Here is a 27,792-nt window from a genome sequence, read left to right as displayed (position 1 = left end):
ATAAAGATATGTTTTATATTATTTTAATGTCTGAAAGCTATACATAATTTTTTTTTTTTTTGAGGAAGATTAACCCTGAGCTAACTACTGTCAATCCTCCTCTTTTTGCTGAGGAAGACTGGCCCTGAGCTAACATCCATGCCCATCTTCCTCTACTTTATACGTGGGACGCCTACCACAGCATGTCTTTTGCCAAGCAGTGCCATGTCCGCACCCGGGATCCGAACCGGCGAACCCCAGGCCGCCAAGTAGTGGAACGCGTAAACTTAACCGCTGCGCCACTGGGCCGGCCCCTAGACATGAATTATTAATGTTGGGCATATCTTTGAGGACAGAGACAAAGGAAAGGAGAAGCACAGCTTTACTTTTTACTTAATACTCTTTCATCCTATTCCAATATTTTACAAGTGTGTAATATTATTATTATTATTTTTTGTGTGTGAGGAAGATTTGCCCTGAGCTAACAACCATTGCCAATCCTCTTTTTTTTTTTTTTTTTTTGCTTGAGGAGGATTAGCCCTGGGCTAACATCTGTGCCAATTTTCCTCTACTTTGTATGTGGGATGCCTCCACAGCATGGCTGATGAGTGCAGTAGGTCTGCACCCAGGATCTGAACCCGTGAACCTGGGCTGCCAAAGTGGAGCATGTGGAACTTTAACCACTTGGCCACGGGGCCAGCCCCCAAGCACGAATTATTTTTATAGTAAACATTTAAAACAAATAGAATAAATTTTTAAATGTGCATATAATAATTTTAACACTTTTGGGGACACTCTAACATAACCAGACAATCAATGTACACTACTTTTTCCTATATTATCCTTACACCACAAGCAAGCAGACAATACACATGTTCTCTGCTTTCTCACTGGAGGCATACCATTCATGTTAACTTTATGGGACTTGATTGATTGAATATTCTAACATATACGTGAAAAAAAGCATTTTTACTGAGCTTAAGCAATATACATTACTGTCCTTCCTTCTGCTTGTGTGTGTGTCCTCATGGTTTTACTTTGTTGGTGATGGTTTTAAAAAATAAGTTAAATTTTTACGAGTCCATTACCATTTCTTTCTAAGTAGAAAAGCATTTGTAGGCACTGATTGATCCTTATGTTTAAAGAACTTCTTGGCCTATGCTATATTGCTCATATAAGATACCATAAATAAGTTGAAATGTTTTCCTAAATGGTATAAATCTGCCCTAACTCACTCCTAACTCATAGAAGTAAGTCCTTGAGATTTATGCTGCAGTCCTTTTCCAGGCTAAAAATTATTTAACTTTACTTTTGACAGGATCAAACTAAATGGTCACCACTGACAAATAAATCATAAGCTTATATATTTTTGTGCTCAATGTACTAAGGAAAATAATTACAGAAGTTAGCATTCACACTAAGATACTTACTTTCAAAGACTCAGGAAAGGCAACTAGTTATAAGAAAATCCTAGTTTTTATACCCAAGACGACATTAAATATATAGAAGGCTTGAAAAATCCAGTGAGGTCGCAGTTTATCACATTACTTGTGTTTAAAAAACCAGAACTCTCAAACGTAAACCATTTAGCATGCTTTAAAAATATGACCCTCACTCAGTATCTAATGGAGTAAATTTGCCCTTGAACTCTTACCTGTAATGCTGCTGTTGAGGAGGAAGTGCCCATGTGATGGTCAGAGCATGAATTTTTCTGATTGGAACAACTAAACAAAAATATTTTTCAAAAGAACATACATAAGTGTTTCTCCATAATTTTTACTACGTCACACAAAAATTTTTTAAATTCAATATATTTCATCCTCCAATAAACATGGGAAGGTTAAATACAATGCAATTATTATTTCAAGTTGCCAATTTTCCAATTTGCATAATGCAATTTTCATAAATTTATTTTCAATCTGGTTTCACACGTAGAGAAACTACGGATAAAAGAACTATTAAAATATGAAATGCTCCTAAAGATGGATCCCTTCTTGCAAGAAAGGATACAGGACTAGGAGTCAGGAGACCCATGACTGAAATCCAGCCCTACACTCTCTCTTGTTATATGTGTTTACATGACCTTGAGAAAAAACACTTGCCTTTAAATCTTTCTGAATCTGTTATCTTATGGTATGGTGAGTGGGTTAGGCTGAAGTAGCTCTAAGATTCTTCCCAGTGTTATTATTCTATGATTCTATGAAGAGTCAATCTAAAGCCAGAAAGAATACAACCAAAAATAAGTTGCCTCTGGGAAGAGTCAGCTTAGATAGAATGGAGCCAGCAGCAGATAAAGGGTATGACAAAACAATCATTGATCAGAGGAAAGAGACTGGCAGTGGAGTAAAGGAGGAGGAGGAGGGAATACCTAGGCAATTAGGAGAAAGAGAAAAAAATCTACCATGATAAAAAGAGCAAGGAAAGAGAAAGGGTGAATTAAGAATGTTTCTGCAATATTCACTATGGGCAAATTGTTAAGTAAAGTAGAGCATAACCATGTAATGGCTCACTGGGCAGTTATTACAAATATAACATTAAATGAAAAAAATCAAGAGATAGAAGTGTACATTCTTTATAATCTCAACTACATTAAGAAAATATACCTATAGAAACTCAGAAGGAAACTTGCCAAAATGATTTCTCTGGATGGTAAGATTTAAGGGTGATTTTTCCCCCTATTTCTTCACACTTCAAATTTTTCTTTAACAAAAATTGTTTGTATAATGAAGATAAAAGAAACGCTTTCCAAAGTGTTTTCCCCTCTTCTATTTTTCTCTCTTTAAAGGCAAAAAAGAGAATATAGATCAAATGAAATAGGAAAGAAACAAAAAACCAAAGAACAAAATGAACAAGGGGAAAATAGGAAGAAAGCATGAAACAGACTGAAGCAGCAGCAGGTCCCAGACCAATCAATCTGCTGCCAGTTAGTGGCCTGCCACCTGTCATTAATTGGATCTCCACTGTCCATCTACTCCCTTTCCAACCCAACTGTACTTTCTGTTCTCATTTTAAAAGAAAATTGGCAGCCTCAATTAAGTTTTAGAGAATGTGCTGAAGTTATTTCAAACAGTTTTAAACCTTTGGTTCACGAACCTCTATAAAGTTTGTTAAATGCTGGTGTGTCAAATGGATCCGTTAAATGGCCAAAGTTTGGTTTGGGTAACCCACTGAAAATAAAACAAATACATTAAAATTTAATTGGCAAAAGCCTTTATAAGCAGCATCTTTAGGGGCGCCTAACTGATAGGTATTTATAATCTATTCTAGATACTCCTGGCTGAAAAGCATTCTCTAGGCACAAACGAATAGAGGGCAACAAAGCCGCAAAATCCTAACTAAACAACCTATTCTTAACCCCAGTCTCAATAACGCAAATGCCTTTAAAACTGACAAGAGATAGAAAACAATGAATTGAAGAGATCTCCCCTCCCAATATTTATTGCCTCTAGCAGCCCCATCCAACTTCAGTTCTCCTCCGATACAAAGCCATTTCAGAAACAAAACATACTTGAGATATTTTTTTAATTCGACAAATAAATATGGAGTGATTATTAGGTATAAAGCACTATATTAGGCACTGTGGTATTTAAAAAACACGGATTCTCTTAGAGGCTTCCCATCTGGCTGAAGATATTGTTGCTAATATTTCTCCTAAAACATGGTCAACATGAATTAGGATTAAATACCTAGAAGACTTTTTAACCTGTCTGATTAAGGAACCAAAGTTATTAGTGAATAATATTTAAGAGAATTTTTAAAAATGCTTATCAGGGATTGAAAGGACCTAATGAATGCCTCTATTCAATATACCTCTGATTTTATTAGTAAAGCTTCACAGTAAAACACGTTTCAATCTGCCATTTGTCATTTCCATAGCTCACGCTCATTTCTTGTCAAAACAAACAAAACAATCCCACAACTTTGGCATGGCTTTCATTATCTTTCCATACATAAAAAGCACTGCTAATTACCAATGGAAATTTACATAGAGGCAAATAACAATAACCACTCAGTTGTTATTACAAATTATTCTAATTTTTTTTTCTTTTTTAGTGAGGAAGATTATTGCTGAGCTAACATCTGTTACCAATCGTCCTCTTTTTTCGCCTTGAGAAAGATTATCGCTGAGCTAACATCTATGCCAATCTTCCTCCATATTTTGTACATGGGACACCACCACAGCATGGCTTGATGAGTGGTGTGTAGGTCCATGCCTGAGATCCAAACCTGCCAACCCTGGGCCACTGAAGTGGAGTGCACGAACTTAACCTCTATGCCACCACACAGGCCTCTGTTCTAATATTTTTAAATCTAATTTATCTTTCATAAATTTAAAACAATATCTCTTGGAACGAGGAACTGGAAAAAGTCTAGCTTACTCACCTGATGCAAGAAAAACAATCTGACTTCATTTATTTTACTAAAATGCAAACTGCTATGAGTGGGAAGAAAGATTTAATTGCTTCAGAATTAAATTTTTTGTATTCTTTGTAACAAAAATGTAACAATAAAGTGTATTTTAAATATTTGTATTACTGCGATAAATTTGAGATGGACAAAAAATAGTAGCTTTCTGAACTGGAATCCTATAGACAATTTCTAATAAAAGATAATTTGGTTCAACTATACGAAATAGACTTTTCAGGCAGTATGCAAAGTCAATCATCATCTATCAGATTATTTCTTTTATGGGGAAAACCATTTGAAGTTCCAAACAACTGACTTAAAAAACAAACTTTCAGAACACAATCTGTTCCAAGGTAGGGGTACAAGCATATTTACATTCTGCCCCTCAATATAATACTTGCTTTCACAACACAGTGTCAAACACTTTGCACAGTAACAGAAAAGCTCTGAATAAATGTAAAAGGAGGCATATATTCTTCAGAATTACTGCTTACTATAAGTTTACAAGCTCATAAATTTTGAACTACAGAAACTGTGGAAACTTGGGTTCTCATCTTAGTTTTCCTGCTCTAATGCTGCAGGAAACCACTTTAGGTCTTAAGTACCCGTTTAAAAAATAAACAAAAAAAACCCACAAAAACCTTTGGACCCATACAAGAAGATATGGCTTCTTTAACTCTAAATGTGTATGTCTTATGAAAATAACTGTCTTACTTGTTTGGTATCTGAGAGAAGATTTCCGTCACCCACTTTTCCAAGGTATCCAGTGTTTCTTAGAGGGGAGGGCAGGGAGGAGACAGGGAAATGCAATGTTGTTATTCAAGGTAGAAATGCAATTAGATTTCTCATAGATCTTTATAAAACAAAAGGATACTTTAATTTGGGCATTACTTGCCACTCCTTAACCAGTAATGAGTAACAGGAAAAATAACAGTAGTTAAGAAAACCTCAAGATACATATAATTTTGTCAGACTCCTTTATTTCTTCGTGTTAGAAAAAGCACACATACAAAAAAAAATTTTATCATTAGGCTAGTGTGAAGGGCCAAGAGATAAGAATACACCACCATCAACCTACCCCATTCCAAAACTTGCTTCCTCTAGGAAGGTTTCTCCCTATTTAACTCACACTACACTGATCCTTCTTGGCATCTCATCAGTACTTTTATAGTCCATTTATCTTACATTAATTTATACTTGCTGAGGTTTTAATCCATAAGTCTTCTTACTAGGTTTCATATTACATGATTTCTATCTTCTGATTCTTTTCTTATCTTTCATAAAATATTCTTTTGAAATTTCTAGTAAAACAGAAGATCTAAGTGAAAAAGGAAACCTTTTAGCTTCATCCCAGTGACTCATTACCATCACTGGATAGTATCTGTTAGGTCCACCAGACACATGAGTTTTATTAACCCTCAAATCAGAAGCCCCAGTACATAAAACACAAGTTGCAAATTAGACTTACCAAGTTCTGAATTTATTCTATACTATTTATCCAGATGTTTCACTCTTAAATGGTATAATAAATGCTAAAGCTCCAAAAATCAATTGAATCTAGGTTGTACAAGGTTCTCTTATCTAATATCTGGGGCTTACTTTAGAAATTTGCAACAAGCATTAATATGCGCTTATGTTTGTCATCACAAAGGAAAAGAACGTAAAAGAAAACAATACCTAGTTGAAGAAAAATGCATGTTCATGACAGATTTGGAAACAATAATTAATTAAAAATCATAAATTAATATTACATATTGAATACGGAATTACCTATTTTAACAAATGCTCTAAAAGGAATCTAGGACACATTTGTAGTTTGAACAAAAGAATCTACCATACCATATCCATAACTTTACATTCAAGTCAACTTTAGTGGACTAAGTTTGATCCTAAATACAAAAATGGCTTATATTTAAGTGCCAAGCAGCTCTGATCTTAATTTTAACAATGAGAGAATAAAATTGTGTAGAAGGGAGAATCACAGTAGGGTGAGAGGATTACTTTTTCAAAAAGAAATGTGCAAACTATATGATATGTCAAAAACGAGCAGTTTAACAACTGATTGACTTTGAAAAATAGCCTAAGGAGACTGAAATGCAAAGAAAACAAAAGAAAGCTACCATGACTTCTTTAATGAGAAAAGGTCCACTTAAGTTATTGAAGATAATGATAAAAGGAGCAAAAGAGTAGATATTGATCAGTATTTTACATTTAACATACTTCTGCTATCATCACTATGAGGAGTTTCAATTACTAAAGCCAGACTCCACGTAAGGATGAAAAGACTGATATCTTGCCCTATAAGAGTTCATGATGAATGTAGATTAAATGCAAAATAAGAGATAACAGAGACAGCAGCTGAATGTGGCTTAAAAAACCAATTCATGACCTATTAGTACATTAGCATACTCACAGACTCACCTAGAGATAAAACATGTATCTATAAGAGAAAAAACATTTGCCTGAGAATCAGATGATTTTGTGCTTTTCTGAGCTTTTCTACTTGCTATATGACTTCTCCAAATCCTGATTTCCTTTAGTTCATATTAGGGTTGAGCACTAAAATAATTAACAGTGCACTGCAACACTAATCACAGCAAACAAATCTTAAGAAAGCACTACGTCAGAGTAATTCTAAGGGCCACAATATTACCTTTGGATTGAACCACTAAAGTCATGTAATGAGCAGAGTAGTAACGCATCCAGAATTCTCTCAATCTAGCATGTGTATCAATATTATTCCTTTTTGGCTCATGTTTGAGAGTCTCAGCATTTCCTGTAAAAAGATGAAAAAGACTATAGAAACAACTAAGTTTACTTTGTTAAAAGTTTCTACACCAACAATTCATGCTCTACTACTATACATAGCTAGTAAAGAAACCCAAGTACTCAAGAATATTGAACCAGTGTGTAATAATAATAATAACAACATTAATATAAGACAAAAATTCACAAGAAACAATTCTGAAGTATATTTTAACACACAAAGAATTAACCTCTCATTGGCAATGTCTTAACAACAGTAATTGCCTTAAGCTTTCTTTCTTAATAATTACTCTAGTATTCAATTCAGGTTTTACCTCTGAATTATTTTACTAATATTCTGCATAATTCTTAAAAATAAATCATAGAAAGCAAGGATGTCATATAAAAATGTATATATCTGTACAAAATACACAGGGAAGCAAAACATCCTTTGAACGAAGTACCATTTAGATGAACTTATCCCATATTCTACTTTATGGTCAAGCGGATTAATATGAGGCTATAACTGAATGCTAACACTAAGAAAAAGCCATTATGAAAAACAGATACCATTTATACAGCTTAGCAGTCAAACAAAATTAGGTCACAGCTCAAAAACTATTAGAGAAATCACTGCTGAATCTCTGTTGATAAATGGAAATGTCAGGTTTAGGTAATGCACAGACTTTATAATCAGATAAAGACAGGTTCAAATCCCACATCCACACTGTGTGATTTAAGCAAATTAAATAACTTCCTTGAGCCTGTTTCTTTGTCTTTAAATGGAGATGATAATGGTGGCCGGTTCATAACTCTGTTATGCTGATTGAATGCAATCATTCATGTTGTGCTAGCAGAGTATCTGGCACCCAGAAAGCATTCACAAAATGTTAGGTGCTATTCCTGATACAGCCAATGTTAGAGAACCAAATACAGACGTGCTTTAACTCCTTTTTATTTGAAAAGCTATCTACCCTACCCTGAAAGGTAAAAGGTACTTAGCTACCCTACCTTTATAACCTTCCATTCTTTATCAACTTTTCATATTCTCAATCTTAATCAACTAGAAAATATGAAATATGATGAAGTATTCAGTATCTTACCCCAAAAAAATTTCCCCATAGGATGTCCAGGTCTAGCAAGGCTTCCAAACAACATTTCCTTTCTGTTTGCATCAGAAGGTCTTGCAAGTTGATATTCTGTGAGTTTAAAAGAAACACTTGTAATAAAATGAAATTCAGTATCTGCTTTATACTGGAAATTCAAGCTTACAGAACTGAAAGAAGAGAAGTAACAAAAATTAATTTTAGGAATGTGTTATAAGACTGAAGTGATATAGGTCAGGCTCTATGACTTATATTCTGTAACCTTGGGTTTTAGAGGTTTTCCTTATTTTCAAATGAAACAGGGTAGTTAACAATCTAAAGGTTTCAATTCTAGTACGGTATGTCCAAGATTTTACTGATTAAAGTACTAATAAAATGTTAAAGCAAATTCTTCGTTATCTGGGAACCTTGTCATGTATACTGTTTAAATTTCCCCCAAAGCCAACTACGTTGGTAATAAAATATTAATGGTTAAGAACAATTGCTTTGAAGTCAGAAATATCTTGGCTAGAATCCAAGTTCTGCCATTTACTAAGCTGTACAACCTTGAGGAAGCTATCTAACTTTCCTGATTCTATTTTTGCATCTATAAAATGGAGTTACTAGTACCTAGTTCATGGGATTCTTATAAGGATTAAATAAGATAAGATATTTTCCTTTAACAAATATTTACTGAACATCTACTATGTGGCAAGTACTAGTGAATTAGTTGCTGGAGGTAGAAATGTGAATAAAAGGAACCAAGTCCCTGCCTTCAAGGAGTTTAGATTCAAGTAGGGGAGACTAAAAATAAATAAACTAACAAATAGATTCTAAACATAATGTCAATCAGGGATGGGTGCTATAAAGAAAAATAAACCTGGGTAAGGGAAATGAGAGTGATGACAGGGTGATCATAAAGGCCTCTCTGAGGAGGTGACAAGTGAGCAGAAATCCAAACAAAGTAAGGATAATGTCATAGGAATATGTGGGAGAAGTCTTCCAGGTATGGAAATTATGAATTCAAAGGCTTTAAGACAAAAAATATCTTAATGAATTCAAAGGCAGCAACGAGGCCAGCGGAGTTGCTCAATAGTTGAAGGAGCTTAGAGCCCAGCAGAAATTACAGTTCGCTATGGTTAAATGCTACAACACATAGAGTATTACGAAAATATTTGAGGACTGTCATCTAACCTAATTTTGTCTTATTTTTGTGTATGAATTTATTTGGGGGATGGGCTCACAGAGAGAGGTTTCCCAGGGAATGACTCAAGCTGAGCCCTGAGTGACAAACAGGGGTTTTCTAGGGAATAGGGAGGGAGGTAGAAATGGGAGTGTACAAAACATTCTAAGGAGAAACATTTAAAAGAGGAAGAGAATATGGCACCTCTGAAAAACAGAAAGAAGGTCAATATAATTGAATAACGTTCAGAATCAAAGCAGAGGCAAGATAACAGGCTGAAAAGATAAGGAAGACACAATTTTTGAAGAGCTTAGCAAGACTTTGGGAAGTAGTATTGCATGTGTACAAGTACAGATCTTGGTATTATACAGTCATTATTGACTTTGGATCCTTGGGGAAATGACTGACTTTGGCACTTTGGGTTTATTACTTAACCCCTCTAAGGCTCAGTTTCATTATATGTCAAATAAGGATAATGGGGATAATCACAATCACAGTAATGCACACAATAAGTGCTCAATAAATGTTAGCTATTATTATTTATCATAGGAGTAAGGGTAAAGCATTGTAGATGTTTAATAAGGAGAGTGACATTACCAGATGTGGACGTTAGTAAGTTCATTCTGGCTGTAAATGTGGAGAATGGAGTGAAGGGAAGCAAAAGCAGAGATGGGAAAACCAATTAGGGGCCATCGCTGTTATACTCGGTGACGAGAGTGGAAACTAAAGTGACAGTAGGGATGGAAAGAAGCAGAAGCAAGCATATTCAACAAATTAATTCAATAAATTAATTATAAGCCATGAAGTCTAAATCTAGTATGAGACAGTAAAAATATATACAAAACTTCAACAGAGTAGATATAAAAAAATCTCCATAAAAAATATGAAGCTATGGCTATGACACAGGAGAAACAACTCCATTATTAAGTGCAGTAGGTTGAATAGTGGCCCCCAAAGATGTTCACGTACTAATCTCCAAAGCCAGCGAATCTGTTACCTTATGTGGTAAAAGGAACTTTTGCATGTAGTTTAATTAAGGATCTTGAGAAACAGAGATCACCTTGGATTATCTGGGCGGTCCCAATGTAATCATAAGGTTCCTTATCTGAGAAAGGCAAAAGGATCAGAGCCAAGAGAAGATGTAAGGACAGAAGCAGAGGTCAGAGAGGAGAGAGGATTCTACACTGGTGACTCCTAAGATAGAGAAAGGAGCCATGCCCTAGGAATGCAGGTGATATCTAGAAGGTGGAAAAGACAAGGAAACAGATTCTCCCTTGGAGCCTCCAAAAGGAATGCAGCCCTGAGGAAACGTTTTAGACTTCTGACCTCTAAAAGTTTAAGAAAATAAATTTGTGTTATTTTAAGCCACTAAGTCTCTGGTAATTTGTTACACCAGCAACTGGAAACTAACAGAGTAGAAATATAAACATATTGACAAAAAGTGATTTAGGAGCCCCTACAACTGATAAAAACAGAGTATAAATATCTGAACACTTACAGAACACACTCTGCCATTTGATTAGATAAAAAAGGGCTTTGGCCATATCTTTGATCTCAATTGCTAAGATATACTATGTAGGCAATTACACGTTTATGTGAGAGCATGAACTATTACTAAAATAAAGAGCTAATCATTAAGAATAATTTTTTTCTCTACAATCTTCTTTAAGCAATGTTAATTCTATTTTAAAATCTACCCTGTGGTCACTTATGCGAGCTTCTGTTATTAAATGTATTCAAGAAAATTGTAAAACATTGAATAGCCCTATCCACATTGTGCAAATAAACGCTTATAAATGTACATGTATAACCACTCCATTGAAAGAATAGACCAAAGACAGATTATCAATGCAGGGCACAGTGATAAAGTAATGAAGTTAAAACAAGGTTATAAATCAGGGGTTGGTCCAGTAGCGCAGAGGTTAAGTGCGCACGTTCCGCTTTGGCGGCTTGGGGTTCACCGGTTCGGATCCCAGGTAATGACATGGCACACACCGCCTGGCAAGCCATGCTGTGGTAGGCACCCCACATATAAAGTAGAGGAAGATGGGCATGGATGTTAGCTCAGGGCCAGTCTTCCTCAGCAAAAAGAGGAGGATTGGCAGTAGATGTTAGCTCAGGGCTAATCTTCCTCAAAAAAAAAAAACCTAGGTAATAAATTAAAAACTCAGGAAAGAGAGAATCTCTTCCATAAGCAGGTGGAGAGGAATACAGGAAAAGGAAAATGAGAAGATGAATCTACCAGGACAGCTGAATCTCCTTTCACCTCTTCTTAGGTGGAATGAGCCATCCATGCATGCAGACAACTAAAAAGATGTTAGCAAGATGAGAATGATAGAAGAAAGACTATCACATCTGAATAGAAGAAAATAACATCTGATTATTGAGTTTCAAAACTGGCTAATGAATATTACAGTAGTTTATTACACCAGTTATGATGTAAAAGCTCCCTCACCTCCCTAATCTCAAGTAAATCCTTCATACTTAGAAAGTTAAATGACTAGTGATATATACCTAGCTATTTGTATCAGATCACAAATTGAAATCCAGGCTCCCTATCATCAAAAACAAACAAATGAAAAAAACAAAAAACACCTTTAGCTGAAGTTTATTTTAAACAAAAACTGCTTATTGTATGTGTGCGTGTATGTACATATATATCACATACATATGTGTGTATATGTATCTATTTCTGTATATTTCAAAATAAAATATATTCTGATTAAACCTGTAAAATCAAATTAGAGGCTTAATTTTTTAAACCCTGATTGCAACGCACTCTAGAAACTGTATGAAGGAAAACATACTTGAAAGCATTTAAGACACAGAGAATAGTTTCTAGGTCTCAGAAAGTAGGAAAGGCTTTTGGAGTTTTCCTTGGTTATTTTGGTTTTTCAACTACTCAACAAATAGTTATCTGGGCCTAGGATACAACAGACACTGTGGCAGACAAGTAACAAAAATGAAGACTATAAATCCTTGGTTACAAGGAGCTACTACAGCGGGGAGGAATCTAACTCCACCCCACCCTCTCTTACAAATAAATTGAGGGCCAGAGTTAGTGACATTTCTGTAAGTATAACATAAGTCTGCTCACTTCCAGACAGATGGCTCTTTCTAGCCATCTGCAGTTTACTCAGCCTCGTGAACGCATTAAGTCATTATTAGAACTAGACACTGAATCAAGCCAGGGAGGAAAATGCTACAAAAGGAGGAGTAAGTACAGAGACCTTGCCTTTTCAGTTGCTGCAAGCCAAGCCTCACCTACATGAACTGGAGTCCCCCCATGTAGAGAATTACGTATTTCTAAGGCTAAAGTAAAGCAAGCAGGGCTATTCTACAATGGTACTATTTATTGGTACACTGCAATTATGAGCTATTTTTGACACAGCTCTATAACCAAGCCTCACCCTATATCAGCACACAGTTTTTCTTATGATCTTCATTCTTTAAATCCCAAAGATAAGAAAGATATGAAAAGATAAGGAAAACTGTCAAAAAGTAAAATTAAATGCATTTTCTGCTCAGGGATTTAGCTTCCTCATCCATAAATATATCACAATTGTTTTCAGAACTACCAAAGTTCAAGCCACAAAGCACCTACACATATAGGTAACAAAGGATAAGCTATTTAAAATATCAAGATGGTACTTAAAATAAAGCCTCAGAGAAAATGTCTCTTCATGCAAAAAGACTATGTAAACTTTTAAAGTTTGAACACTCAGTATTAGCTTTAAGAATTAGGCTCTGGTCCTGCAAAAGATTAGTCACTATAGTAAAGCCCTCAAAAAAGTAAACGTCGAAAAACTAAAGTCTACCATCCTTTTGATTTATTTTAAATCTATACTGAATTAGACATTTAATGGCTTCCGGAATAAACATGACACATCTATTTCAATTTAGCCCTTCATGATATTAAGATAAAATGGTCACTAGTGATAAAGAGTGATAAATGTGCTAAATAACGGGTTGAACGAAGGAAAAAGTGGAAAGACATAAAGCACTTCTCTTACCACTATCAACTGCTTCAACTTCCCGGTCAATTGCATCTCTGATCATTAGTGGATGGATAAAGAACTGGGCCCATCTGAAAAATAAATAAATAAAAATACCCCTAGCATTTCTGTTTTCGTTCGGTAAAAGCTTTTCATCAGTCAATGTCTATTTCTAATTGAGAAATTTTACTAAGTTGGAGATTTAGCTCCTAATCATGCATATGTAAAATGTAAGTATTCTGCATTTCTATATTTTAAAGTCTACAAACTACTTTTTTTCATTATAAAATATAACACCCATACAGAAAAGTATGTAAAACATGAATATACAGACTAATCTATAACTATAAGGTAAACACCTGAGTGGCCACCACCCAGGTCAAGAAACAGACTACCGTCAGAACTCTAGAAGCACTCAGCACCTATCTGATCTTCAGAGTAAATATCCTGAATATTATGGTTATCACTTCTGCTTTTCTTTACAGGTTTATCACGTATATATCTGTATTTCCAGACCAGTGTTTCTTTTCTTTTCCTTTTTTTTTTTTTTGTGAGGAAGATCAGCCCTGAGCTAACATTTGCTGCCAATCCTCCTCTTTTTGCTGAGGAAGACTGGCCCTGAGCTAACATCCATGCGCATCTTCCTCTACTTTACATGTGGAAGGCCTGCCACAGCATGGCTGACAAGCAGTGCCATGTCCACACCCGGGATCCTAACTGGTGCCCCCCAGGCCACCGAAGTGGAACGTGCGCACTCAACCCCTGCACCACCGAGCTGGCCCCTAGACCAGTGTTTCTTGATCTTTTTTTTCATCATCAATCCTAAGGCGCCTTTTCAAAAATTTTCTCCTAATCACTCCCCTATAAAATTTTAGTACCACAGACATACTATCTGTTTATATACTATATGTTTATCCATGATTTTACAAATAAAAAGCGTATAAAGCCTACTCTTTTTATTCAATGGGAGGTTATAAATGATTAAAGAAAATTTTAAAAGTTAAAATTTTGAAGGCTACTATATAGTATTTCACTTAACTTTATAATGTATTTGTTTTTAATGTAATTTATTTACTTAAATTGTGATGCATCAAAGTACATATGCAAATTATCCATTTATATAACAGTGATGCAATTAAATTTTTTAAAAATTAAAATTTATTTTTCCAGCAGAAGTAAAACCATTGAAAAAATTAATTTCCTACAATATGTAATAAACTTTTTTTGCTTTATCTGAGAAGAAACTTTTAACTTAATTAGCTACTAGATACTCATTAAGATATCAAGATTCACTAAGATATTCAATATTTTTTTCTTTTCAGTACTTGGTATAACTAACGATGGGTTGAATAATTTTTGTTCCATTAAATAATAGAACAGAGAAGATTTTTATTTTATTCTAAAAACCAAATTCACACACAAAGGCATGGAATATCAAATATAAACAACATCCACAAGGCAGCCATTGGCAACCAAATGGCAAGTGGAGCTCACTTCTAGCAATGACTTCGAGATAAGCAATGATTTGAAAGTCCTCCAATCATTTATCCACCAGTTTTGTAGCACTGACCTTGCATACACTTTGTCTATCTTCCATGAACTCAATGTCAGTGTAAATGGTGCTCATATGCTACTTGAGAAAACTCAAAGAGAAAGTAAATAATAAAGATTTTGCCAGGTAGGGTTAAGCTTTGGAGCGCCATAAACCATCATAATATTGAGCATTTTTTCACCCCCCGGGGACCCATTTTTGCCACCAAAGTGAACAATATCACCTCCACTGAGAATGCATGTTCTAGACAACATTTTGTTTTTGAACTTTATATAAGTGGAAATACACCTGTATATACTATTTATGTTGGATTCATTGAACAATACTATGTTTTTAATATTCATCCATCATGGCACATGTGGCTATGGTTCATTTATTTTCATTGCAGTATAATTTTCCACTGTATGAATTTATCCATCCATTCTACTGCTGATGGACATGTGGGCTTGTTCTGGTCTTGGACTATTACAAACAATTCGGTCATAAACATTCTTATAAACGTGCACTGGGGCACACGAGCACAAGTTTATCTAGACATACATGTAGGAAAGGAACTCCTCAGGAACGGCATATGCATGCATTAGTTCTACATCACTAGATGGTACCAAACTTTTCCAAAGGGACTCTACCAACTTACACTTGCATCAGCAGTTCCAGCTCCTCTGTTCCTCCACAAACCTCACCCCTACTTGGTGTTTTCAGACTTTAAAATCTCCTGCAACTTTTAGGACAGTTAAATCTACTGGTTTTAATTTACGTTTTTCTAATTCCTAAGGAAGTTGAACACCATTTCAGATATTTATTAATAATTTTAATTTCTTCTTTTATAAAATGCCTGTTTAAAGCTTTTTTTCTATTAGGTTGCATTTTTTCTTGTTGACTCTAGTAATATATATATAATTATCCATTTATATATGATATAATTATATATCTCTCTCATATATATGATATGATATATTAAAAATCAATGATAGTCATTCTAAATTTAATTCGTTTGTTATACGTGTTGCAAATAAATCTTCCACTTTATACTTGCTTTTTCACACTGTGTAGTATCTTTTGATGAATATAACATACTACCATTTTTCCTCTGTTCGTGGTTTTTGTGTCTTGTTTGATAATTCTGACTTAGGCTAAAGTCACATTTATCTCTAAAACTTTTAGTTGTACTTGTCACTTTTTGGTCTATAATCCAGTTAGAATTGATATTTTGTGTATGTTATGAGGTAGGGAATCAATTTTGTTTCTGCCTTTATAGAAGCCCAACTGTCTTGGCATCACTTCTTTAAAAAGTCCTTTCATCATTGCTCCATATTGCCCCTCCCAAAAATCAAGTGTCCACATATGTGTTGGTCTATTTCCAGTATCTCTGTCCTGTTCCATTGGTCTTTTTGCTTAGCCCTGTGCTAACACCACAATGTCCTAATTATAAAACAAAGTAGTATCTAGTAGGTCAATTCCTGCTACCTTGTTATTTTTCCAATTCAAAACTATCTTGGCTATACTTAGCCCTCTACCTTTCCTTATAAATTTTAGAATTAGCTTGTCTATTTAAAATTAAGTAAATCTTCTGAGATTATGGTTTCGATATCACTGAATCTGTACATTAACTAGAGAAAACTAACATGACTAAAAAAATAAGGCTTCAAATCCATGAATAGTATTTCTCTCGATTAATTTAGGTCTTCTTTAATATCTTACAACAAGGTTTTAACATATTTTCCATAAAGAGGGCTTATAAACCAGCCCTGGTTGTCTAGTGGTTAAGTTGGCACTCTCACTGCCACAGCCAGGGTCATTTCCAGTCATGGAACCACACCACCTGCCTGACAGTTGTCATAGTGTGGCAGCTGCATGTTGCTGTGATGCTGAACGCTATGTCACCGGTATTTCAAATGCCAGCAGGGTCACCCATTGTAGACAGGTTTCAATGAAGCTTCCAGACTAGAAGGACCTGGCCACGCACTTCCAAAAAATTGGCCACAAAAACCCTATGAATAGCAGTGGAGCACTATCTGATACAGTGGCAGAAGGTGAGAGGATGGTGCAAAAAGACCAGGCAGGATTCCACTCTGCTGTACACAGGGTCACTGGAGTTGAAATTAACTTGATGACACTAACAACAACAACAAAAAGAGGTCTCGTACATAACTTTTGGAATGATTTCTGAGTGTTTGATTATTTTTACAGCTTTTATAAAGGTTTTTAATTTCCATTTCTAACTGTTGCTGCTACATACAAATACTATTGACTTTTATATGTTAAAAATATTATCATTTTTATTTTGCATATAAAGCTATGTTACTAAATTCTGTTAATGTTAAGAATTTATCTGCAGATTTCGGATTTTCTATGTTCACAGTTGTATCATCTGCTATGACAGTTGTGTATTTTGCTTATTTTTCTTTCCTGCCTAGTAGAATGATAACAGAAGCAATCACAACCTGCATCTGTCTTGTTCCTGATCTCATCTTGAAAGCTGTCAAAGTTTCACCATTAAATATAAGGTTTGGTTTAACACATCAAATATCACATTAAGAAAGTTGCCTTATACTCTGTTTGCTAACAGCATCTTCAGGGATACTGAATTTTATCACACTTTTTTTTTCTACATACATTATATATGTTTTTTCTCCGATCTGACAATGTGATGAACTACATTAATTGATTTTCTAATGTTAATCCTCCCTCATATTTCTAGGATGAACCCAACTCAGTATTGCTATATCATCCTTATTATACATTGCTGTTTGTGAGTAGTCTGGTCTATAATTTTTCTTAAATTACACTTTCTTATAGCAAGGTCTTGCTACCTTCATAATTTACAGAAGAATGATTTCTTCATTCAAGTTTTTACAGAACTCTAAACCTACAAGTTTATTTTTGAGAAGATTATGCATTGCTGATTCATTTCAATGATTATAAGATTATTCAAACTTCTTCATTATAATTTATCCTGTGTGAGTTTTATAAATTAGATTTCTAAGAATTTAGGTACTTCACCTACTTTTTTCATTTACTGGCATACGTTGTTCAAAATAGCTTACTGTATTTTTACTGTCCGCAAGAACATAAATCACATTCCTTTGCATTCCTGATATTTGCACATACTCTCTTCTTTTCCCTTGACCAGTCTCGTGAAAGGTGCATCTATTTGATCAGTTTTTTCAAAGAACCAACATTGAGCTTTCTTGAAACTCTATCAGATGTTTGTTGTTTCCATTGAGAAATAATTCACATTCCACAAAATTCCCCCTCTCAAGTGCACAATTAAGTGGATTTTACTACATTCATAGGACTGTGCAAACATTACCATTGTTTAGTTTCAGAAAATTTTTATTACCCCAAAATAAACTCTGTACCTGGTAACAGTCATTAGCCATTCCCCCACCCTCCTAGCCCCTGGCAACCACTAATCTACTTTTGGTCTCTATGGATTTGCCTATTCTAGACATTTTCTTTAAATGGAATCATACACTATGGGGCCTTTTGTGTCTGGCCTCTTTCACTCAGCATAATGTTTTCAAGATTCATTCATGTTGTGCATGTATCCCTTCTTATTGCTGAGTAATACTCCTTTGTATGGATATACCACATTTTGTTTATCCATTTATCAGCTGATGGACATTTGGGTTGTTTCCACTTTTAACCTATTTAAGAATAATGCTTTTATGAACATCCATGTACAAGTTTTTGTGTAGACATATGTTTTCAATTTTCTAGGGTATATACTAAGAACGGAACTGCTGGGTCATATGGTAACCCTATGTTTAACTTTTGGAGGAAGCACTAAATCATTTTCCAACACATCTGCAGCACCAGTAATGTATGAAAGTTCACATTTCTCCAAATACTAAGCACTAACTAATAATAGTTACTGTTCTTCTTTTCGAAGTGTTTTCTCAATGTGGTTTTGATTGCCATTTCCCTAGTGACTAATGACATTGAGCATCTTTCCATGTGCTTATTGGCTATTTGCATATCTTCTTTCAAGAAACGTTCATTCAACTTCTTTGCTCATTTTTTTTTAAAGATTTTATTTTGTCCTTTTTCTCCCCAAAGTCCCCCGGTACATAGTCGTATATTCTTTGTTGTGGGTCCTTCTAGTTGTGGCATGTGGGACGCTGCCTCAGCATGGTTAGATGAGCAGTGCCATGTCCGCGCCCAGGATTCGAACCAACGAAACACTGGGCTGCCTGCAGCAGAGCGCGCAAACTTAACCACTCGGCCACGGGGCCAGCCCCTCATTTTTTTTTAAAGATTGGCACCTGAGCTAACAACTGTTGCAAATCTTTTTTTTTCCCCTTGCTTTTTCTCCCCAAATCCCCCCAGTATATAGTTGTATATTTTTTTAGTTGTGGGTCCTTCTAGTTGTGGCATGTGGGATGCTCCCTCAACATGGCCTGGTGAGCGGTGCCATGTCTGCGCCCAGGATCCAAACCAGTGAAACGCTGGGCTGCTGAAGCCGAGCATGCGAACTTAACCATTCTGCCACAGAACCAGCCCCTGCCCATTTTTAAACTGGGTCGCCTTTTTATTGTTGAGCTGTAAGAGTTCTATACGTATTCAAGATACTAGTTCCTTATCAGATATATGATTTCTAAGTATTTTCTTCCATTCTGCAAGTTGTCTTCATTTTCTTCATAGGGCACTTTAAAGCAAAAAAAGTTTTCAATTGTGAATACAATTTACCTGGTTTTTACTTTGTTGTTTATGCTTTCGGTGTCATATCTGAAAAACTATTGCCAAGTCCAAGGTCACAAAGATTTATGCCTATGTTTTCTTCAGAGTTTTACGGGTTTTGCTCTTATATTTAAGTCTATGACTCAACTTGTTAATTTTCGTATATGGTGTGAATAGAGTCCAACTTCATTCTTTTGCATATGGATATCCAGTTGTCCCAGTACCTCTTGTTGAAAGACTATTCTTTCCTATTGAAGTATCTTGGCACCCATGCAAGTGACCAGGAATGTAACGGTTTATTTCTTCAGTTTCAATTCTACTCCACTGATCTATATGTCTGTTCTTACCAGCACCATATTGCCTTGATTACCATAGCTTTCAGTAAGTTCTGAAATTGGGAATGTCTTTCAACTTTGTTCTTTTTTCAAGATAATTATGGCTATTCTTGGTCTCATCCTTTCCATATGAATTTTAGGACCAGCTCATCAATTTCTTCAAAAAAGACAGCTGAAATTTTGATAAGGATTAAAGTGAATCTGTACATCAATTTGAGAAGTACTGCCATCTTAACAATATTAAGTCTTCCAATCTATGAACATGGGATGTCTTTCCATTAATTTAGGTCGTCTTTAACTTCTTTCAATAATTTTTTCTGGCTTTCCACATATAACTCTTGCACTTCTTTTGTTAAATTTATTCCTAAGTATTTTATTCTTTTGGATGCTACTGTACAAGGAATTTTTTTTCTTAACTTCATTTTTGGATTTTTCATTGCTAGTGTGTAGAAATACACTTGATTTTTGTACAATGACTGTATCCTGCAAACAATCCTTGTATCCTGCAACCTTGTTGAACTCAATATTAGCTCTAATAGTTCTTTTGTGGAATCTGCAGTATTATCTATACACAATGAGTGCTCATTATTTGTAGTAGTTATGTTCTCTAAAGTTGCCATGATTGCTGAATTAGCGAATACTGAAGCCCTGTCCTATAAGAAATATGTACACACACAGAGATTATGATCTTAAATCCTAAATGTATCTTATCCTAGTAGATTCTCTTTTCTTTATTTCTCAAAAGAGAGAATGAGGTTTTGTGGGGTTTTTTTGAGGAAGATTAGCCCTAAGCTAACTGCTGCCAATCCTCCTCTTTTTGCTGAGGAAGACTGGCTCTGAGCTAACATCCATGCCCATGTTCCTCTACTTTACATGTGGGAAGCCCACCACAGCATGGCGTGCCAAGTGGTGCCATGTCCGCACCCGGGATCCAGACCAGCAAACCCCGGGCCACCAAAGCAAAATGTGCGCACTTAACCGCTGCACCACCGGCTGACCCCAAGAATGAGGTTTTGAAGTGTTAGTAACTAGCTTGAGGGCACCTCACTAAAGGGTGCCAGAGTTGGGATTCAAACTCCATCAAACTGGCTCCAGACCTGGAGCTTCTTTTACTATACTGTACTGTCTCCTTGTCTCCATCCTCTGGTCAACTCTGTATGGAAGCTGAACAAAAAGGCAGAGTGTTGCCTTGTTCAACCTCAGCTGACAAGGTGTGTGTAAGGAAACTCAAATTTTCACCATTTTCAAATTTTTCACATGTCCATGAATGACTGCGAAAGCATACCGAGTATTAATTTTGAAGTTACAAATAAATTTTAATCAGTAGGTGAATTCTCCACAAATTATGAGAATCAACTGTACAAGATTATGTCATCTGCACAGAGATAGTTTTACTTCTTCTTTTCCGATCTGCGTGCCTTTAATTTCACTTTCTCCTCTAATTGCCCTGGCTGAAACTTCCACTACAACATTGAATAGAACTGGTGATAGCTGACATCTTGATCTTCAGGGAAAAGCTTTCAATTTCTCACCAGTGAGTATGATGCTGGTTGTGGGTTATTCATAGATACCCTTCATCGGGTTGAGGAAGTTCCCTTTTATTCCTAGCTTATTAAGTGTTTTATCACGAAAGGGTGCTGGATTTTGTAAAACGCCTTTTCTGTTTATACTGAGATGACATACTGAGATAATATGGCATATTACAGTGATTGATTTTTGTATGGTGAACTAAGCTTGCATTTCTGAAATAAATCCCACCTGGTCATGGTGCATAATCCTTTTAATGTGTTGCTGGATTCAGTTTCACAGTATATGGCATATTATATTGATTGATTGATTTTTTTTGGAGGAAGATTAGCCCTGAGCTAACATCTGCTGCCAATCCTCCTGTTTTTGCTGAGGAAGATGGCCTTGAGCTAACATCCATGCCCATCTTCCTCTACTTTACATGTGGGACGCCCACAACAGCATGGCTTTTGCCAAGTGGTGCCATGTCCGCACCCGGGATCCAAACTGGTGAACCCCGGGCTGCTGAGAAGTGGAACTGCGAACTTAACTGCTGCGCCACCAGGCCGGCCCCACATTGATTGATTTTTGTATGGTGAACTAACCTTGCATTTCTGGAATAAATCCCATCTAGTCATGGTGTATAATCTTTTTAATATGTTGCTGGATTCAGTTTCACAGTATTTTGTTGAGGATTTTTGTATCTATATTCAAAAGGAATGTTGGTCTGTAGTTTTCTTTTCTTGTGATGTCATTGTCTAGTTTTGGTATCAGAGTAATACTGGCTTCATACAATGAATTAGGAAGTGTCTCTCCTATTTTTTAGAAGAGTTAATGAAGCATTAGTGTTTATCCTTCTTTAAATATTTGGTAGAATTTACCAGTGAGGCTATCTGGGTCCACATTTTCCATTTGGAAAGTTTTGATTGCTAATCCAACCTCTTATTAAAGGTCTATTCGGATTTTCTGTCTTCTTGAGTCAGTTTCAGAAGTTTATATGCCTCTCTAAAAATTAGTCCATTTCATCTGAGTTATCTATTTGCTGGCACACAAATTGTTCACAGTATTCCATTGTACTAGCTTTTATTTTGGTAAGATCATCATAACGTTCACTCACTCCTGATTTTAATAATCTGAGTCTTCCTCTTTCTTGGTCATTCTAACTGAAGATTTGTCAATTTTGTTAATCTTTTCAAATAACCAACTCTTGTTTTTGTTTATTTTCTCTATTGTTTTTCTATCCCCTATTTCACTTATTTCCACTCTAATTTTTATGACGTCCTTCCTTCTGTCTACTTGGGTCTAGATTGCTCTTCTTTGCCTATGCTTACTTAATTAAAATAGAAGTTTAGGTTATTGACTTGAGATTTCTTTTTTGTGTGAGTGAGGAAGATTGGCCCTGAGCTAACATCTGTTGTCAATCTTCCTCTTTTTGATTAGGAAGATTGTCGCTAAGCTAACATCTGTGCCAATCTTCCTCTATTTTATGTAGGATGCTGCCACAGCATGGCTTGATGAGTGGTGTGTAGGTCCACGCCTGGGATCTGAACCTGCGAACCCCTGGCTGCCAAAGCACAGCACATGAACTTAACTACACCACCACAGGGCAGGCCCCAGAGATCTTTCTTTTTTCATGGAGGTGTTTACAACTATAAATTTCCTCTGAGCACTGCTTTCAATGCATCTCATAATTTTTGTATGTTGTTTCCATTTTCACTAGTCTCTAAATATTTTTTAATTTCCTCTGTGATTTCTTCTTTGACCCATTGATTATTTAAGAGTATGTTGCTTAATTTATACAGATTTGTGGAATTATCTGAATTTGCTTGTTATTGATTTCTAATACATTCCACTATTAGAGAAATACTCTGTATAATTTCAGTCCTTTCAAATGTATTGGGAATTGTTTCATGACCTAATACATGTCTATGTTGTAGAATGATCCATGCTGCACTTGAGAAGAATGTGTATTCTGCTGATTTGGGGTGGAATGTTCTATAGATGTCTATTGGCTTTCATGGCTGTTCATGTCTTCTATTTCTTATTGATCTATCTAGTTCTATCCTTTATTGAAAGTGAGATATTTACATTTCAAACTATTATTACTGAAATGTGTATTTCTCCCTTTGATTCTCTAAGTTTTTGCTTCGTGTACCTTGGGGCTCTTTTGATAAATAAATGTATGTTTAATAATTATCATATCTTCTTGATGAATTGATTTCGTCATAAAAAATTGTCTCTAGTAACAATTTGCATCTTAAAGTCTGTTTTGTCTGATGTTAGTATAGCCACTCCAGCTTCCTTTTAATTACTATTTCTATGGTATATCTTTTTTCATTTTTTCATTACTAAACTATTGCATTGTAACCTAAAGTGTGTAATCTAAACACAGCATATATAGTTGTTATGTTTCTTTATCCATTCTGCCAACATCTGTCTTTTAATGGGAACATTTAACCCATTTCTATTTAATTTAATTACTGATAGGGCAGGATTTATGTATGCCTTTTGTTATTTGTTTTCTGTCTTACATCTGTTTTCTCCTCTACTCCTCCATTGCTGCTTCTTTTTATTAAAAAAGATATTTTCTAGTGTACCATTTTAATTCCCTGCTCATTCTCTTACTGTAATTTTTATTTTCTTAGCTAACATATTAACTTACAACAATCCATTGTGAATTTATACCAACTTAATTTTAATAGTACACAAAAACTTTGCTACTTTATACCTATTCTCTCTCCCCTGCTTTGTACTATTATTGTCATGAAAATTATGTCTTTATACATTATATGCCTATCAACACAGACTTATAATTTTTACTTTATTCTGTTAGATGTCTTTTAAAGCAGAAGGAAAAAAATTTACAAAGTATATCTATACTACCTTTTATATTTATCTATAGTTGCCTTTACCAGTGTGCTTTACGTCATCATGTGGGCTTGAGTGTCTTTTCATTTCAGCCTAAAGGACTCCATTTAATATTTCATATAGAGTAGACCTGCTAGTGACAAACTTAGTTTTTAATTTATCTGAGAATACCTTAATTTCTCCATTTAGAAAGATATTTTTGCTGTATAAAGAATTCTTGGTTGACAATCTTTTTCCTGCAGCACTTTGAATGTCATACCACTGCCTTCTTGCTTCCACGGTTTCTGATGAGAAATCAGCTGTTTACCTTGAGATAATCTTGTATGAGAAGAGCAGCTCCTCTCATGCTACTTTCAAGACTTTCTTTCTATTTGGCTTTTGACAGTTTGATTATACAAATGGTCCCAAAATTACGATGGTTTGAGTTATGATTTTTTGACTTAACAATGCTGTGAAAGTGATACATAATCAGTAGAAACCATATTTTGAATTTTAAATTTTTATTTTTCCCAGGCTAGTGATATGCGGTGTGATACTCTCTTGTGATGTTGGGCAGTAGTAGCAAGCCACAGCTCCCCAGTCAGCCACGAGATCACGAGTGTAAACAACTGATAACACTTACAACAATTCTGTACCCATACAACCATTCTGTTTTTCACTTTCAGTATAGTATTCAATTGCATGAGATATTCAACATTTTATTATAAAATAGGCTTTGTGTGAGATGATTTTGCCCAATGTTGGCTAATGTAAGTGTTCTGAGCACATTTAAGGTAGGCCAGGCTCAGCTATGATATTTGGTAGGTTAGATGTATTAAATGCATTTTCAACTTATAATATTTTCATCTTATGATAAGTTTATCGGGACATAACCCCATCATAAGTCAAGGAAGACCTATAATATATCTTGCTGTGGATGTCATTGTGTTTATCCTTCTTGGAATCTTTTGAGTTTCTTGAATGTGTAGATCCTTGTCTTTTATCAAATTTGGGACAAGTCTAGCTACTATGTCTTCAAGAACTTTTTCTACTCCTTTCTCATTTCCTTTTGGAACTCCCACGATGCATGTGTTAGTATGTTTAATGGTGTCCCCCAGATCTCTAAGGCTCTATTTACTTTTCTTCTTTTCTTTCTGATCCTCAGATTGGATAATCCCAATTGACCTATCTTTAAGTTCACTGATTCTTTCCTCTGCTAGCTCAAGTCTGCTGCTGAATGCTTCTACTGAATTTTTCATGTCGGTTGCACTTTTTGACTCCAGAATTTCTTATTTGGTTCTATTTAATAATTTGCATCTCTTTATTGATATTTTCTATTTACTGAGACATCATTATCATACTTTAGTTCTTAGACATAGTTTTCTTTAGCTCTTTGAACATATTTAAAGTAGGTGATTTAAAGTCTTTGCCTAGAAAGTCTAGAATCTGGGCTTTCTCAGTGACAGTTTCTAATGACTGCTGCTTTTCCTATGTATGGGCCATACTCTGCATCTCTCATAATTTTCCATTGAAAATCACATATTAAATAATGTAATGTGGCAACTTTGGTAATCAAGATTCTCCTCCCTCCTCAGCATTTGTTGTTATTCCTGTTTGTTGTTACTGTTTATTTATGTAGTAACCTTCTTATACTAATTCTGTACTGTATTCTTTGACAAGTGCAACCACTGCTTGGTTAGCTTAGTGGTAATCTCTGCTTGCACAGATTTCTTTAAATGCCTGGAATGAGTAAGTCTCCCAGCCTTGCCACGAGGTTCTCTGTGCATACTGAGGCATGTCCTCAGCATTAAGTCAGGCAGTTTACAAATCTGCCTTAGCCATCACATCCTGCTTGTGCAGAGACTCAAGGCCAGCCAAGGTGACAGCATAAGGCCTTTCCAGATCTTTCTCAAGCATGCTCACAGCCCTGGACAGGGCATAACCATATGCATGTATGTGGCCTTCAAGATTCCCAGGAATATATTGGAGCTTTCCAAAGCCCCTTTGGACATCTCATTTTCCAGTTCTTCCTTTTAAGCTTTTTCAATAGCCTATTTGTTTGCCCCAACTGTTATCCCTGCCTCAGGCAGACACAAAGTTAAACAACTTCCTCTAAATGTTTCGGACAAATATCTTCAGAGAAAAGTTTTGCAATGGGTGAGCTCTTGGTCAGGTCAAATACAGAAAAGTCCTGTGAATGGTGGTTCCAAGGGAACTGCCAGACAGGTCAAATAATGACGATTATCCAGAAGGATGTTTTTAGAGAGCTCCAAATCCATCCAGCCCCCTCCAGTGGCTGCTAGACTGCTGGTTTTTACTGATTGTGGGAACTTTTGGTTTTTAAGACTATGCTGGACTGGGTAGAGGGGAATGGAAGTAGGGCAAGTTAAAATGCCACAAAGCTCACTGCTCTTAATAAGATTCAGCCACTTGCTTGAGAAATACTCCTTGGATTATTGCAAGCTTCTGGTTGTTTCCAGAGTTCTGAAAAAGTTGATTTTGACAGTTCTACCAATGTTCTCATTGGTTTTATAGAGGTGAGGCTTTTCAGAGATCCTAACTTCACCATTCCTGGTAATGTCAGTTTGCTTTATATTTCATTAATTTCTGCTCTTGTCTTTATCATTTCCTTCTACTTTCTTTGGGCATATTTTGCTAGTCTTATTCAGACTTCCTGAGATTAACTAGCTCATAAATTTTAAGCCTTTCTTCTTTAACATATACACTTAATATTATATATTTCCCTCTAAGTATCACTATAACTGCATCCCACAACTTTTGCTCTATATTATTTTTATAATTCAGTTCAAAATATTTTCTAACTTCAGACATGCTTTCATCTTTTACCTGGGTGTTTCTTAGAAGTATGTTTAATTTCAAAACATAAGAGGATGTTCTAGTTGCCTTTCTGTTACTGATTTCTAGCTAAATTTTAACTGTGCACAGTGATCGGAAAAACATAATTAATATGATTTTAGTGCTCTGAAATTGGAGACTGAATTTGTGGCTTAAAATATGGGCAACTTTTTAAAGTGTTCAATTACATTTGAAAAAAATTTGTAGTCTGAAGTTGTTGGTTAAGCATTCTATATATGTCCATGAAAAAAAAATTTCAATGATCATATCTCAGTTCAAGATGTTCTTTTTTTATTTTTCGAATCTAAAATGTCACACTTTATAGTTTCCTATTCCTCGCAATGTATTCAAACTTGTCCCTTATTTCTTTAAAAACAGAAAGTACAATCATTTTTATAATTTGTGTCTAACCATTCCAATGTCTAAGATTTCTAAGGCATTAGAAATCTTTTTCTGTTATCTATTCTTACTCATGTTGTACTGTTTTCTTGTGTGCCTGCTTATGTTTGACTGAATGTGGTCATTTTACTTGAAAAATTATTAATAGGAGCAATGTAAGGCCTAGGATGAAGCATTTTCCTTTTGAGAGAATTTGTATTTGCTTCTCTCAGCCATCTGA

The 27,792-nt window shown here is 35.3% G+C and overlaps 1 protein-coding gene across 3 annotated transcripts in view; it reads right to left on the bottom strand.

The window, feature by feature from the left end:
* The window catches only part of NRDC (nardilysin convertase), a 96,293-nt gene that overhangs the window by 27,856 nt on the left and 40,645 nt on the right, over positions 1-27,792 (bottom strand). For all 3 annotated transcript variants that reach the window (XR_011537363.1, XM_070609649.1, XM_070609648.1), the window contains 6 exons: positions 13,413-13,486; positions 8,235-8,330; positions 7,040-7,162; positions 5,101-5,158; positions 3,073-3,146; positions 1,634-1,703 (listed from right to left, as the gene is read on the bottom strand). Coding sequence is in view for 2 of the 3 variants with exons in the window: in XM_070609649.1 (XP_070465750.1) it covers positions 1,634-1,703; positions 3,073-3,146; positions 5,101-5,158; positions 7,040-7,162; positions 8,235-8,330; positions 13,413-13,486 (495 nt within the window). In the remaining variant the exon portion in view is untranslated. The remainder of the gene's footprint in view (positions 1-1,633; positions 1,704-3,072; positions 3,147-5,100; positions 5,159-7,039; positions 7,163-8,234; positions 8,331-13,412; positions 13,487-27,792) is intronic.

This window comes from Equus przewalskii, chromosome 2, assembly GCF_037783145.1.
Source record: "Equus przewalskii isolate Varuska chromosome 2, EquPr2, whole genome shotgun sequence".
NCBI classification, from domain to species: Eukaryota; Metazoa; Chordata; class Mammalia; order Perissodactyla; family Equidae; genus Equus; species Equus przewalskii.
The sequence above is the reverse complement of the archived record's forward strand: the minus strand, read 5'-3'. Positions and strand labels throughout refer to the sequence as shown.